The 15,666-nt window shown below is 41.6% G+C and overlaps 1 protein-coding gene across 10 annotated transcripts in view; it reads right to left on the bottom strand.

Annotated features, from left to right (window-relative positions):
* si:ch211-114m9.1 (rho GTPase-activating protein 44) overlaps positions 1 to 15,666 on the bottom strand; it is a 133,519-nt gene that overhangs the window by 43,085 nt on the left and 74,768 nt on the right. For all 10 annotated transcript variants that reach the window (XM_034189708.1, XM_034189710.1, XM_034189715.1 and 7 more), the window contains exon 10: positions 651 to 778. In XM_034189708.1, coding sequence (XP_034045599.1) covers positions 651 to 778 — 128 coding nt within the window. The remainder of the gene's footprint in view (positions 1 to 650; positions 779 to 15,666) is intronic.

Below are 15,666 nucleotides of genomic sequence, written 5' to 3'. Positions count from 1 at the left end.
AGTATGACAGTAATAATAAAGAGTTGAAACTTGAGATTGATTTTTCAGTTTTAGTATGTTTGGACAAACTCCCAATTTTCTTGTTTACCATATAATAAAGCAGTTAGACTTTTGATTTCGGTGTAACCGTGATTATGTGGACCACATAATCATGGGTACGCCTCATCAAAAGTCTATAATTGTAAACTGTACACCAGATACTATTTAGTAAGTATTTGTTAATATATGGTACAAAGCAGGCACTATTTGAGTACCAGTTAATATTTGGTGCAAAACAGATACTAGTAAATAGTGTGCGCTATATATTATTTAATGACTAATAACTAGCTACTAATTATTGTTGAATGGAACATTCCATCGTTCACCTCATGAAATATTCTTACCATTGCACTCATAAACATTCATTATTTGTGTACTAGATCTCTGGTGCAAACCATGCACCTTTTAATGAGTACTAGTTAAGATTTGTTGTGCACTAGGAACTTGAACAATTTGTTTGTGTCGTTTTCTTGTCAGAATGAATTCCATGTTATCCCCAGAAGAGGGCCATAAGAATTTATTAGAATCATGTGCAACGCAGCAGAAGAAACATGCATACTGTTCAGGATGTGCGTTACAGATAAGGTGACATGCACGTGTGTGGTCTCCACCTCCTCTTGCATGCCGCACTCTAACAGCATGGTGACACAGGCTTCAATAGGGAAGGCGATCTCTCGCCCACTGATGTTCAGATGTTCCTCCAAAGATTTACCAAATGATGGCTTCTCCACCCACGCCTCTGCAACACAACACAAGCCACACTCACAGAGGAACACACAAGCTGACACGCCAGGAGTCAGCTGTCTAAAAACAAAACCCAGTTTTAAGGTTAGTTATCTTACTGAGAATAATCTCTTTGAGCCACTGCAGTCTGCTTTTAGAAAATATCATTCCACAGAGATGGCTCTCACTAAAGTGGTGAATGATCTTCTGCTTAAAATGGATTCGGACACCACTACGGTTCTGTTGCTGTTAGATCTCAGTGCTGCATTTGATACAGTGGATCATCATATCCTACTTGATAGGTTGGAAAATCACTTTGGGATTACTGGGAGTGCCCTTGCATGGCTGACGTCATACTTGACCAGTCGTTCTCACTGTGTTTTGTACAGTAACACTACCGCTAACCTTAGTGACATGAAATTTGGGATTCCACAGGGGTCTGTCTTAGGCCCCCTGCTTTTCTCCCTTTATATAGCACCCCTTGGGCACATATTGCAGCGTTTTGGGATTACCTTTCACTGCTATGCAGATGATATTCAGTTATACATGCCGATAACTGCTGGTAATCTCGTTCACATAAAATCCTTAGAAGATTGCCTTGCAGCAGTGAGAAGTTGGATGTCTAGAAACTTCCTACTTTTAAACTCTGATAAGACTGAAATGATGGTTCTTGGTCCAGTGAGACATCGGCATCAATTTGACCAGTTGTAGAGAAGCTTGAATCTTCGACTGGACTGGGTTGCTTGACGCGAGGATGTTTCGCTTCAAATTGCAGAAGCTTCCTCAGCTAAAATTCTTGCTCTGGAAGTCTGACTTCTTTCTGACTCTTGTAGAGAAGAAAGAATTCTTCTCTACATTCTTCTCTACAAGAGTCAGACAGAAGTCAGACTTCCAGAGCAAGAATTTTAGCTGAGGAAGCTTCTGCGATTTGAAGCGAAACATCCTCGTGTCAAGCAACCCAGTCCAGTCGAAGATTCAAGCTTCTCTACTATGGAAACCACCTGGACAACTGAGAGCCTACACAGAAAATTTGACCAGTTAATGCTCAGCCTCAGCTCGTGTGTCATAAATCACACTGACAAAGTGAGGAACCTTGGGGTAATTTTTGATCCTTTGTTGTCCTTTGGCCTCCACATTAGAAATATTACTAGGACTACTTTCTTCCACCTGCGAAATATAGCAAAGATTCGTCCCATCCTGTCTATGGCTGATGCTAAGACCCTGATCCATGCATTTATCTCTTCTAGTTTGGACTACTGCAATGTTCTATTTTCTGGTTTACCGCAGTCTAGCATTAGGGGTCTCCAATTGGTTCAAAATGCTGCAGCCAGACTTTTGACATGAAGCAGAAAGTTCGACCAAATCACACCCATTTTAGCATCCCTTCACTGGCTTCCTGTCCCAGTGAGATCAGATTTTAAGGTTCTGCTACTAACCTATAAAATTATTCATGGACTGGCACCTCCCTACCTAGGTGACCTAATTAAACCTTACGTACTAGCCCGGGCTTTACGTTCTCAGGGTGCAGGACTATTTTGTGTCCCTAAGATGAATAAGAAGTCTGCGGGTCACAGAGCTTTCTCTTATCGTGCCCCTGTTCTGTGGAATGATCTCCCTGCGTCAATAAAACAGTCAGATTCTGTGCAGACTTTCCAGACTTAAGACGCACTTATTTTCCCTTTCATATGGCTAGCATACTGGTACAGTTTTGTTTTACGCTTTTTACTCTTTTAATTCATTTATTAGTAATTGGAGCGGGCCACGGCCTCAACTTTACCTAAATTCTGGGTCTTTTAGTGAAGTTTAGGGCTAGTGGCCGGCGGTCACCTTAGTATTTCCTGTTTTTCTTGTTGTTTAATGCTGGCAAATTATACAGTATTTTTTTTGTCTTTCTGATGCCTGATTGTTTTTTCTCTCTGTTTAAGGTGCAGCTCCATCCAGAGATGGGAGTTGTATTCGTGTTGGCGATCCTCCTGTCCTGTGCGCCAATAGCATTTCTTGTATATTTGTACGTGAATTGTTCTGTAATTTATGTTTGAAGCATGGCCCAAGCAGAGGGTCACCCCTTTGAGTCTGGTCTGCTTGAGGTTTCTTCCTCAGAGGGAGTTTTTCCTTGCCACTGTTGCTCTGGGGGTTGGTAAGGTTAGACCTTACCTGTGTGAAGCGCTTTGAGGCAACTCTGTTTTGATTTGGCGCTATATAAATGAAAATAAATTGAAATTGAAAATTAAGGTTGTGGTCTACAGCACACGTTTTCTTTTTTATTTAGTTTTTCAGTTATGCACAAAAACAACCTCCCCAAAACTGAAGAGCACAAAGAAAAAAGACAACAAAACAAAACCAAACAAGAGCAACCTGAGATTTCTGACATCCGCCAATCTGGATCACCTCCAAATTTCAGTGGAGTCTTCCATGCCCTAATATTTATCTGTGGTGCAAATTTGGTGAGAATCCGTGAAGTATTCTGACGTACGTAATCCTTCAAAGCCCATATAAAGTGAAATCTTGATCCAGAATCTGTATCCAGTTCACCTCCAAAATTCAGTGGAGTCTTCCATGCCCTAATATCTATCTGTGGTGAAACTTTTGTCAAAATCCGTGCAGTAGTTTTGACGAAATCCTGCTAACAGACAGACAGACACTAAATAAATGTGGATGATTTTATTACAGCCTTGGCCGTCGTAATCAAAATAAATGAAAAAGAACAGTCTGTGTGTCAGGCTGCCTTATTGATCGTCTTTGTTTATATGTCAACCATTTTTCCTCTAGTTTTTTTTTCAATAAAAAAAAATTCTTCCTTCATTTTCAGCTTATATGCAAGGTGCTCCATCACAAGTATGTCCTCTATGATTAGCGACCATTGCTTGTAACTCAGAACATCAGTCTTAAGTCAGTTGTTAGTAATGGCCTTCTTTCCAGCCGCCAAGATTCTTGCCCAGATATTTGTCTCCTGTGTGCACAGTTCTTTCCAAATACCAAAGGTATAAAACAAGACAAGATTTAGGAATTACATATCCCAATATGTCACGGAAAGCTGAGTGAATGTCCCCCCAAAAGGGTTATATAGTTGTCCAATTAAAAAAAAAACATGTGTGTAGTCTGGGTCTATGTGACTGCATAATTGCATGGCTGTTAGGCATTCATGCCTTTACTTTTAATTTTAGGTGTAATGAAATATCAAATTAGATTCTTCCAATTAAATTCTCTCCATTTTAATGACTATGTTGTAGTTTGATGTGATTTCCACACATTGCACCACATCCTCTCTAGAATCTCCTCACCCAGCTGCCTTTCCCATTTGGCTTCAACATGTGCTGATGAATCTGTTCTAGAATCCATTAAACAAGAATATAAAACTGACACAGCTTTCGGTATAATAGTACTATAAGGTTGTACAAGTAGCTTTATAAAAAGGGGATATTTTATTCTCATTCTTTTTAATTATTTTGATTTAATAGTCCCTCATGTGTAAATATCTGAATAAGTCCCAATTAGTCAGATCAAAGCAAGGCAAATTTTTAAGAGTTTGTATAAAGCCCCCGTTCACACAGGGTTGAGTTGCGTCGTCATGATGACGCCATGTGGAAGCAACTCAGTGTCGAGACGATGCAGCTCAACGCCACAACAGCGCGAGAGACACAAAGGACGAAGCAAATCAGACACCAAAAATTAAACATGTTTAATTTTTGTTTGCATCCTGTGCTCGATGCAGAAATTAAGTGGTTTCAGCACAAGTCAGAGTAACGCGACAGCACTCAAAGTGACTGGAAGCCACACCCTCACAATACAACATTACCCAATGCCAATTTATGATTCCTGCTGTGTTCCATTGTTCCTGAAGCATAAATCACACAGGATTGTTTTTATACCGTGTACACAATGCAGTTAAAATGCACGCTCAAAAAGAGCACAGAAAAAAAAAGCTGATTGCTCTTCTCTCACAAAAGTGTTTAAAGTCCATAAAAGTCCTGCTCACAGACTGATTGCCAGAGACAGGACATGTCCACATCCAGTAAAAAGTCCGGATATCTCCAGTCCACTCACGGATGATTTGTTCGCGTGCGCACATGTGAACAATTAAAAGAAAGGAAAAAAAAATTGTCTGGCTGCAGTTCCTCGCTCTCCCCTCAAACTCTCTCATTATTCTGTTAAATAAAGGAATAAAGGACAAAAAAGGACATAAGTCCTGCTCACAGACTGATTGCCAGAGACAGGACATATCCACATCAAGTAGAACTCCAGACATCTCCACATTTACTCATGGTCGATTTGTTCACGAGCACGTGCGCGCATCTCGCGGTCAAAGGAAGAAAGATAAACTATAACAGAAATCAGAGCACAGACCAGCAGCCCTGCACAACAACAAATATGAAGTAGAAGAGAAATCAGAGTGCACAGTGTGGCTGCAGCCAAACTTTATCTGGCTTTGCACAGTGTGGCTGCAGCCAAACTGTGCACTCTGATTCCCTTGTGCAGAGAACCTACAGGCTGCGTTCTCACCTCCTCTCTGCTCCCTGCTGCGCACACCTGATGCAGACATTCCTGCGTCGTCATGACGCCACACAGGCTTTGTGCGTCACGACCAATTCGCTGATGTAGCGAGACAAAGGAACACCTCCGTTTCGGAGTGCCAGACGACAAGTTGGGACATGCCTATCTCGGCTTTCAGTGCTTACCAGTCGAGTGAGTATAAGAGAAATTGTGGAGAGCTGGACATGTCCCAACTTGTCCTCTAACACTCTGAAACGGAGGTGTTCCTTTGTCTTGCTTCATCAGCAAATCGGTCGTGACGTGCAAAGCCTCCGCGCGGCTTTCCATGACAAAATCTCTTGTTAAAAGTGAAATCTGCCGGAAAATGGCTGATGTCCAGCTCCTGTGATAACCAGAGAAATTGCACACGACGGTCCCGGCTCCACAGAGCGATCCATTTAGAAATGATCCAGTGGTTTCTGCCTCGTCGTCGCAGCTCGGAGCGCGGCGCGCCGAGCGCCATTGTGGGCCGTCCTTAAAGCTGTAGTAACAGTCCTTATTCTTTGTGAAGCCTGTAAAATTTTCACCAAAAGCCAGATAAATTTTTCGAATGGTTTCCAGCTGCATGTCTCTAACAGTTTCTGAAAAAATTCTGATGGAAAAAAAGCCCAAATCATTCCGCCATTTCCTGACAATGAAAATCCGACGAGGGAGCTGGACCACTCCTCCCACAAGGCGTGCTCAAAGGCGAATGACACAACCGACAGGCGTGGAAAAACTCACGCATGCGCACGAAGGTTCAAGCTTGGCTTACGTAAAAACATATGAATCAAATCCATATAGTTTTTGAAAAAAATAAAAAGGACCGTTACTTTATGGACAGACCTCGTAAGTACGAATCAGGGCGAATCACAGCGAAACAGCCCGAATGAGCGAACCCCGAAAACACTGAGCCAACATCGGGAGGAACACACAGTTGGGCAGGCATGAACAATCCTGCTGCAATGGTTTCGTGCATGCGCCCGAACATGCACAAAACCGTCGCAGCAGTATGAGCTTGACAGTCACCCACGTTTGAGCTTGACATTCAGATCACCAGCTGAGCGTACACATGATCTAATGGTCAGTCTCACCTGGCACAGCCTGTCAATGTGCACTCCGTGCACTCGCTGCAGCCGTTGCAAAAGCGATGTATGTTTTTATGTATTCCCATGTGATGACAGCAAGCACACACATATGACACACGGTGTGGAGTTGTAATGTCATGTCCTTCAAAACACGGTATGTGTTCTCCAGCTGTAACTCGCAGGTCCAGAGATCTCAACAGCTGCTGCTGTGCAAAGACATGCCCCCCTGTCCATTCAGCACACAGACCAAAGTGTCACTCTCTGTTTCTGTGTTCTGTGATCATTCGTTTTAGTTATTTGTCATGTAATTGTTTATGTAGTTATTGTAGTAATTACATTATTTATATACCTGTCCTGGCTGTGGTTTTTAATGTAACACGTTGTGTGCACTGAATCGTTGTTTCCAGCTATCAGCTGGGAGATGCCTTGCTGTGCTGTGTGCACTCAGACGTGGCTGGCCGGTCCCCATGTGATCATGTCTGTACATACATATCAGCATTTCATGCAAGTGTCCCCCCCCACATACCACATGCGTTGCAGGGGGTGGGGGAGTAGGTACACACGCATGCCACATGTGTTGTGGGGGAGGCGGGGGGTAGGTACTCACGCACACCATATGTGCTGGGGGTAGCGAGGGGGCGTGACACACACGCAAGATACACACGCACGCCATGTGTTGAAGGGGGGAGCCGACGCTCTGGCATGCCACATGTGTGTTGCTTGGCAATGCCACACTCTTGGGGCACTTTGACAATTTTCACAGCCAGCTCGAAAGTGATCTCCTGCTCTCTATTTTCATGGTGGCTGCGTGAATTGCACCACATTTTCTAAGTGTTCCGCGGGTGGTATTGATGTTCATGTGTGGCACCTGGATTTTAGCTGACACCTGCCGAGAGGGATCGAATTGGCACTCGTAGGGCACTCTCTGTCTTTTGGCCACTGGTGTGTGCGAATGGTTGTGGGGACATGTACGAGGTGTTACAGGTGGCTCTGATTTTTCACGAATGGCATATGATCCCTCCTTCGTGCGCCATTTGGCCTCATTCGTGCTATGTGTGAAGGAGCCCTAAGGCAGCAGCCTTGTCTGGTTCCTCTTTAAAGGGAATCTTTAGAGCCACTCACTTTTCCTCTAGCTGTGGGTTTGCTATAGATAGACTTAATGCATTAAATTGATTTAGTATGAAATCCAAATCTTTCCAAAATTAAATATAGAAATTCCCAACTGACTCTAGCAAATGTTTTTTTTTTCTGTATCTAAACTAATCAAAGCTGCTGGTATGTTATCTTTCTGTATTTTATATGTGATATGCAGTGTTCTCCTAATACTATCTTGTGTTTGTCTATCCCTAACAAACCCATTTTGATCCTCGTCTGTCAAGTCTGGTATAAATATTTGTAGCCTATTTGTTATAATTGAGGTGTATATTTTGTAATCAACATTTAACACTGATATTGGTCTATAGTTTGGACATGATTCTTTGTCTCTTAATGGTTTGAGGAGTACAGTAATTATTGCTTCCTTCGGGGGGTGGGGGGGAATATTACTTTTAGTCATAATACAATTAAATGTAGTGTGCAATAGTGGTATCAGTTCTTCACCAAATTTGTACCAGTTAATCACTTAGTGGTCCACTTCCTAGTTTTCCTATTGCTTTCTGAATTTTGTCCATCGTTATCAATGCTGTTACTAGGTCCAAGGAGTCGATGAAAGTATTAACATCATTCTGATCTGAAGCTATTGGCTGTTCATAAAGTTCCTTGTAGTGTTCTCTAAAAATATTTTAAATTTCTTTCAGTTTATATTTAAGCTTGTTTTGGGGTTGTGTATTTTATTGAGTGTATATTCTGCCTGTTGTTTCTGTAAACATCTCGCAAACGGTTTCATTGCTTTGGGCCCTGCTTCATAATAATTTAGTTTTAAATATCTTGCTTTTGTGTCCCTTTCATAGTTGAGTAAACTATTCATTTTCTTTCACACCTTGTTCATTTGTTGTATTTTTGGGTCATTTTTTTCTTTTCCCTTACATTTCTGTTGCAAGTGTCTCAACTCTGCTAAGTAGGTCTCACACAGTTTTATTCTCTTTTTAGATTGCTTGTAATTGCATTCAGTTTTCTTCTTATAGCTGCTTTTAAAGTCTCCCCATTTTCTTCCAAATAGTAAGTCTGTATGTCAGTCCTAATTTGTTCAACAACTGATTTATTGTTCAATATTCCCACATTCATTCTCCATATTGTTTCTTTCTGTCTAGAATTCAAGTGGCTCTTCAGATACTAGATGGCACTATGGTCAGGACACATCTACCACTCTGATCTAACATTCTTGTATTGTATCTGTGTTCTCTTTCTGCATAGTTGATTCTGGAGTACAGAGTGTATTGTTGAATAATGAGTAAAGCCCCGGGTGCAAACCTCTCCACACATGAAAAGAAAAGAAAAGAAAAGAAAGGAAAAGAAAAGAAAAGAAAAGAAAAAAAGTATTTTTAATCAGTTTTGGGAGATTTCTTATTTCTCTTTAAACTAGTTGTATCCATGTGGTAGTCCATGAGCACATTAAGGTCTCCCCCACATATACAGTGAGGAAAATAAGTATTTGAACACCCTGCGGTTTTGCAAGTTCTCCTCCCACTTAGAAATCATGGAGGGGTCTGAAATTTTTATTTTAGGTGCATGTCCACTGTGAGAGATATAATCTAAAAAAACTCCTGAAATCACAATGTATGATTTTTTAATAATTTATGTGTGTTACTGCTGCAAGTAAGTATTTGAACACCTACCAACCAGCAAGAATTCTGGCTCACACAGACCTGTTAATTTTTCTTTAAGAAGCCCTCTTAGTCTGCACTCTTTACCTGTATTAATTACACCTGTTTGACCTTGTTACCTGTATAAAAGACACCTGTTCACACACTCAATCAATCACACTCCAACCTGTCCACCATAGCCAAGACCAAAGAGCTGTCTAAGGACACCAGGGACAAAACTGTAGACCTGCACAAGGCTGGGATGGACTACAGGACAACAGGCAAGCAGCTTGGTAGAAGACAACAACTGTTATGATTATTTATTAGAAAGTGGAAGAAACACAAGATGACTCTCAATCTCCTTCGGTCTGGGATTCCATGCAAGATCTCACTTTGTGGGCTAAGGATGATTCTGAGAAAGCTCAGAACTACACAGGATGACCTGGTCAGTGACCTGAAGAGAGCTGGGACCACAGTAACAAAGATTACGTTAGTAACACATGATGCTGTCATGGTTTAAAATCCTGCAGGGCAGCAAGGTCCCCCTGCTCAAGCCAGCATATGTCCAGGCCCATTTGAAGTTCACCAGTGACCATCTGGATGATCCAGAGGAGGCATGGGAGAAGGTCATGTGGTCAGATGAGACCAAAATAGAGCTTTTTGGAATCAACTCCACTTACCATGTTTAGGGGATGAGAACAACCACAAGAAAACCATTCCAACCGTGAAGCATGGGGGTGGAAACATCATACTCTGGGGGTGCTCTTCTGCAAAGGGGACAGGACAACTGCACCGTATTGAAGAGAGGATGGATGGGGTCATGTATTGCGAGATTTTGGCAAACACCTCCTTCCCTCAGTAAGAGCATTGAAGATGGGTCATGGCTGGGTCTTCCGGCATGACAATGACCCCAAACACACAGCCAGGGCAAACTAAGGAGGGGCTCCGTAAGAAGCATTTCAAGGTCTTGGAGTGGCCTGGCCAGTCTCCAGACCCGAACTCAATAGAAAATCTTTGGAGGAGCTCAAACTCTAAACCTGAAAGATGTAGAGAAGATCTGTATGGAGGAGTGGACCAAAATCCCTGCTGCAGTGTGTGCAAACCTGGTGAAAAACTACAGGAAACGTTTGACCTCTGTAATTGCAAACAAAGGTTACTGTACCAAATATTAACATTGATTTTCACAGGTGTTCAAATACTTATTTGCAGCAGTAACATACAAATAAATTATTAAAAAAATCATACATTGTGATTTCCGGATTTTTTTTTTTTTTTTTAGATTATGTCTCTCACAGTGGACATGCACCTTGTCAGGGATTTGGCCGGGTCAGGGCACTGAGCCCTTGTTTTTCCCCTTTTTGGGGTTCTTCAACCACTTCAGCTTTGAGTTTTCAGTAATTATTTTCACCATGTGTTATTCTGTTATGTTTTTCTTATCACTTTGTTACTTTCCTTACTTTAGCCATTGTTCTGTTCTAGTTTTGTTCAGCTGGTTTGTGTTTTCATTGTTTATCATTTAGCTTTCACCTGTTTGCTGTTATACTTTTATATCGGGTTTTGATTTCTGTTTATTAGTCTGTTCCTGTTTTATCCTGCTTTTGTATTGATTCCCTGTTCAGTTCTACTTGCTTTTGTTCTCATGCTCATGTTTGATTTTGGTTCCTGCTGTTGCATTATATTCTGACCATAATTTCCAATTTAGCTCTGTTCTGTTTTTGTCATTTTGTTTCCACTCCGCACCTCCCATCATGTCTTTGTTCCTTGTCTCACACCCAGTTACTTATGTTCACTCCATGCCCTGCACCTGCCCCATGTCTTTGTCTCCCACACTTTGATTCTGTTTTGCATTTTCATTCACTCCCACTCTCGCTCCAGCTCACGTGTCTTTGTCTGTTACTTCACTCCATTCTGTGCTTTCCTTCCTTCACTATCTTGTACTCTGCACAACCTTTGGCCTCCCCGGTCACGCCCCCTTCCAGAGACTTCCACGCACCTGCTTCACATCACCCTAAATTGTTTGCTCCTTATTTAAACCATCACAGTCTCACAGCTCACTGCTAGTTTGTTGTCGCTTTTGCACACATCCCAGCCTGAGTTCTCAGTCCTGTTTTGTCAAGCCGTGTGTTCTGAATTCTGCTCTGTTTTTTGACTACGCTTTTTGCCTCATCCCTGATGTCCATGTTTGCTCGTGCTTCTGAACCTTGCCTGAATAAGACTGCGTTTTTGCCTGACCCTGTTTGTACCTCCGCTCCGCTGACTGATCACCTGTGCACCGAACCAAAGCCTGAAATAAAGACCCTGATTTTTCCAACTCCAACTACAAGTCTTGAAGTCTGCATTGCGGGTCCAGCCACCATGGATGTCGGGCAGTCGCCCGTCCTGACACACCTAAGATGAAAATTTCAGACCCCTCCATGATTTCTAAGTGGGAGAACTTGCAAAATCGCAGGGTGTTCAAATACTTACTTTCCTAACTGTAAATATGCCCTCGGCTTCTACTGCAATGATATCAAATAAGGATTTAAAAAAATTCCTTATTACTCTCAGGTGTATATATGTTCACCAATGTTATCATTGTTTGTCCGATCACCCCCTGCACAATAATATACGTTCCTTCTTTATCTTTTGCTTCTTTTTGGCACTCAAATTTGATTACATTAGACATCAATATTGTTACTCCTCTTTCTTGAGTATAGGAATGCAAGCTATAAAAGTTATTTTTGAAACCAAATGTAGTTCATTTCTCATGTTCTTTCGATAAATGAGTTTCTTGTAGGAAATCAATCTGTGTCTTTTCCTTTTTAAGTTTGGCCATTATTTTAGCTCTTTTGACTGGGTTGCCTAAACATTCAAAGAAAGGAATTTAATTTCTTGTTCTTTGTTGTCCATAAACCATCGTAGTTCTGTCCACTTTGTGGTGGCTCCCTCACAGACTTTCAATTGAATATTCATGAACATATAACATTTTCAAGAACAGCCTACTTGTTTTGACTATATGTACAAAGAAAGTGACTTCCACAAAGAGAGATCAGCAACCCTCCTCTTCCACTGACTCTTTTTGATTTGAGGGGAAAGCCTCAGGTAAGGAAAGGGCCCATCCGGTAATGAGAGTGAACCCACATAGGATTAATATACCCATACCAGTCCTGGTACTCATGCATGTCTGCTGTCCTCCCTGGTGTGATCCCTCCTGTTGCGTTTCCACGTCGCGATCCTGGTCGACTGAAGTCTTTCTTGATTCCTCCGGTGTTGGGACCTGTGTTTTCCACATTGTATCCTCTCTCCTGCAGGTCGCTGGTTTCCCGAGTTGCTGCCATAGTTTTTCACCCAGTTAGTCCAGTGGATGCGCATTTTGTTGAGAGGTGTCGGAAAACGGATGCTTTCTGTCTTTAAGATCTTTTTGATGTTGAAATATGCTTTACATTGTTGCAGCGTCCTCACTGAGTAGTTGTAGTTAAACTATATCCTGTGTCCACCAAGACTGATTGTTTTCTTCTCCCATGCTTTATTCAATATCATCTCCTTCACTGTAAACTGCTGGAAACGGAGGACAACAGCTTTGGGAGACTGCTCAGGTTTTAGTTTTGGAGAAGGGTCAATACACAGGTTGAATCTCCTCTGTGCACCTCAGAGTGACACTTACCTTCTCGTTTTGTTCCTCAGTGCCTGTGGTCGTTTTGTCAATGTTTTCTTTAAGTTCTCTCAACTCACTTCTTATTTAAGCTGTAACGTTTTCTTTGAAGGTCTTCAGGTGAGTTCGTTCTGCAGAACTTGGATTTGTTGGCTAATGCTATCCAGGCTGCTTTGATATGACGCCATGTCACCTCAGGTGTTAGCTTGCTCTCGTTAGTTGAGTGAGTTTCTTTACCTTGAATGTCCGGCTTCTTTTTATTCTTTATTTTTGTTGAACCTCCGCTCATACTCTTAGTTTCAAGGTTTGTCATCATGTGTATCTTGAGTTTGAGCAGAGTTTATTATGTTGCCATATGGGAGTTCCTGACTTATGCGTCCACGCTGTGCTAACGTCCGCCCATTAGCACAGCAGGGGCAGGAGTTTCTGTGGGAAATGTGGAATTAAATTTCCTTTCTCACTGCAGTCAAGATGCGATTACTGGAAACTTCATTACTTAACTGCAAATTGCTCAGACTCGTGCACTGCCTGTGTGTGAAACTGCCACAAATGTTCTGTCTCTATAGCATTAGCAAGCCATTATGTTTACGCAGCAAGTTCAGCTTTTCTTCACAAGAGGTTAAAGTGCTGCAGACAGAGACATTAAAACTGCAAGAAATAATCAAACTGGTGGAACGTAAGTACATTTTTTTTTTGCAGGGCAGCTTTGCATCTTATAGCTCCACTATGAACATGCACATCTATTACATAACTCTGTGTTATAATAGGTCAGAGTGATTAACTTGCTGACTTCTGATCTGTAGCTTCAGGTGCACATTTCAATCAATTCAATCAATTTTTTTATATAGCGCCAAATCACAACAAACAGCTGCCCCAAGGCGCTTTATATTGTAAGGCAAGGCCATACAATAATTATGTAAAACCCCAACGGTCAAAACGACCCCCTGTGAGCAAGCACTTGGCTACAGTGGGAAGGAAAAACTCCCTTTTAACAGGAAGAAACCTCCAGCAGAACCAGGCTCAGGGAGGGGCAGTCTTCTGCTGGGACTGGTTGGGGCTGAGGGAGAGAACCAGGAAAAAGACATACTGTTGAGGGGAGCAGAGATCGATCACTAATGATTAAATGCAGAGTGGTGCATACAGAGCAAAAAGAGAAAGAAACAATGCATCATGGGAACCCCCCAGCAGTCTACGTCTATAGCAGCATAACTAAGGGATGGCTCAGGGTCACCTGATCCAGCCCTAACTATAAGCTTTAGCAAAAAGGAAAGTTTAAAGCCTAATCTTAAAAGTAGAGAAGGTGTCTGTCTCCCTGATCTGAATTGGGAGCTGGTTCCACAGGAGAGGAGCCTGAAAGCTGAAGGCTCTGCCTCCCATTCTACTCTTACAAACCCTAGGAACTACAAGTAAGCCTGCAGTCTGAGAGCGAAGCGCTCTATTGGGGTGATATGGTACTACGAGGTCCCTAAGATAAGATGGGACCTGATTATTCAAAACCTTATAAGTAAGAAGAAGAATTTTAAATTCTATTCTAGAATTAACAGGAAGCCAATGAAGAGAGGCCAATATGGGTGAGATATGCTCTCTCCTTCTAGTCCCCGTCAGTACTCTAGCTGCAGCATTTTGAATTAACTGAAGGCTTTTTAGGGAACTTTTAGGACAACCTGATAATAATGAATTACAATAGTCCAGCCTAGAGGAAATAAATGCATGAATTAGTTTTTCAGCATCACTCTGAGACAAGACCTTTCTGATTTTAGAGATATTGCGTAAATGCAAAAAAGCAGTCCTACATATTTGTTTAATATGCGCTTTGAATGACATATCCTGATTAAAAATGACTCCAAGATTTCTCACAGTATTACTAGAGGTCAGGGTAATGCCATCCAGAGTAAGGATCTGGTTAGACACCATGTTTCTAAGATTTGTGGGGCCAAGTACAATAACTTCAGTTTTATCTGAGTTTAAAAGCAGGAAATTAGAGGTCATCCATGTCTTTATGTCTGTAAGACAACCCTGCAGTTTAGCTAATTGGTGTGTGTCCTCTGGCTTCATGGATAGATAAAGCTGGGTATCATCTGCGTAACAATGAAAATTTAAGCAATACCGTCTAATAATACTGCCTAAGGGAAGCATGTATAAAGTGAATAAAATTGGTCCTAGCACAGAACCTTGTGGAACTCCATAATTAACTTTAGTCTGTGAAGAAGATTCCCCATTTACATGAACAAATTGTAATCTATTAGACAAATATGATTCAAACCACCGCAGCGCAGTGCCTTTAATACCTATGGCATGCTCTAATCTCTGTAATAAAATTTTATGGTCAACAGTATCAAAAGCAGCACTGAGGTCTAACAGAACAAGCACAGAGATGAGTCCACTGTCCGAGGCCATAAGAAGATCATTTGTAACCTTCACTAATGCTGTTTCTGTACTATGATGAATTCTAAAACCTGACTGAAACTCTTCAAATAGACCATTCCTCTGCAGATGATCAGTTAGCTGTTTTACAACTACCCTTTCAAGAATTTTTGAGAGAAAAGGAAGGTTGGAGATTGACCTATAATTAGCTAAGATAGCTGGGTCAAGTGATGGCTTTTTAAGTAATGGTTTAATTACTGCCACCTTAAAAGCCTGTGGTACATAGCCAACTAACAAAGATAGATTGATCATATTTAAGATCGAAGCATTAAATAATGGTAGGGCTTCCTTGAGCAGCCTGGTAGGAATGGGGTCTAATAAACATGTTGATGGTTTGGATGAAGTAACTAATGAAAATAACTCAGACAGAACAATCGGAGAGAAAGAGTCTAACCAAATACCGGCATCACTGAAAGCAGCCAAAGATAACGATACGTCCTTGGGATGGTTATGAGTAATTTTTTCTCTAATAGTTAAAATTCTGTTAGCAAAGAAAGTCATGAAGTCATTA

This window comes from Thalassophryne amazonica, chromosome 16 (assembly GCF_902500255.1).
Source record: "Thalassophryne amazonica chromosome 16, fThaAma1.1, whole genome shotgun sequence".
NCBI classification, from domain to species: domain Eukaryota; kingdom Metazoa; phylum Chordata; class Actinopteri; order Batrachoidiformes; family Batrachoididae; genus Thalassophryne; species Thalassophryne amazonica.
The sequence above is the reverse complement of the archived record's forward strand: the minus strand, read 5'-3'. Positions and strand labels throughout refer to the sequence as shown.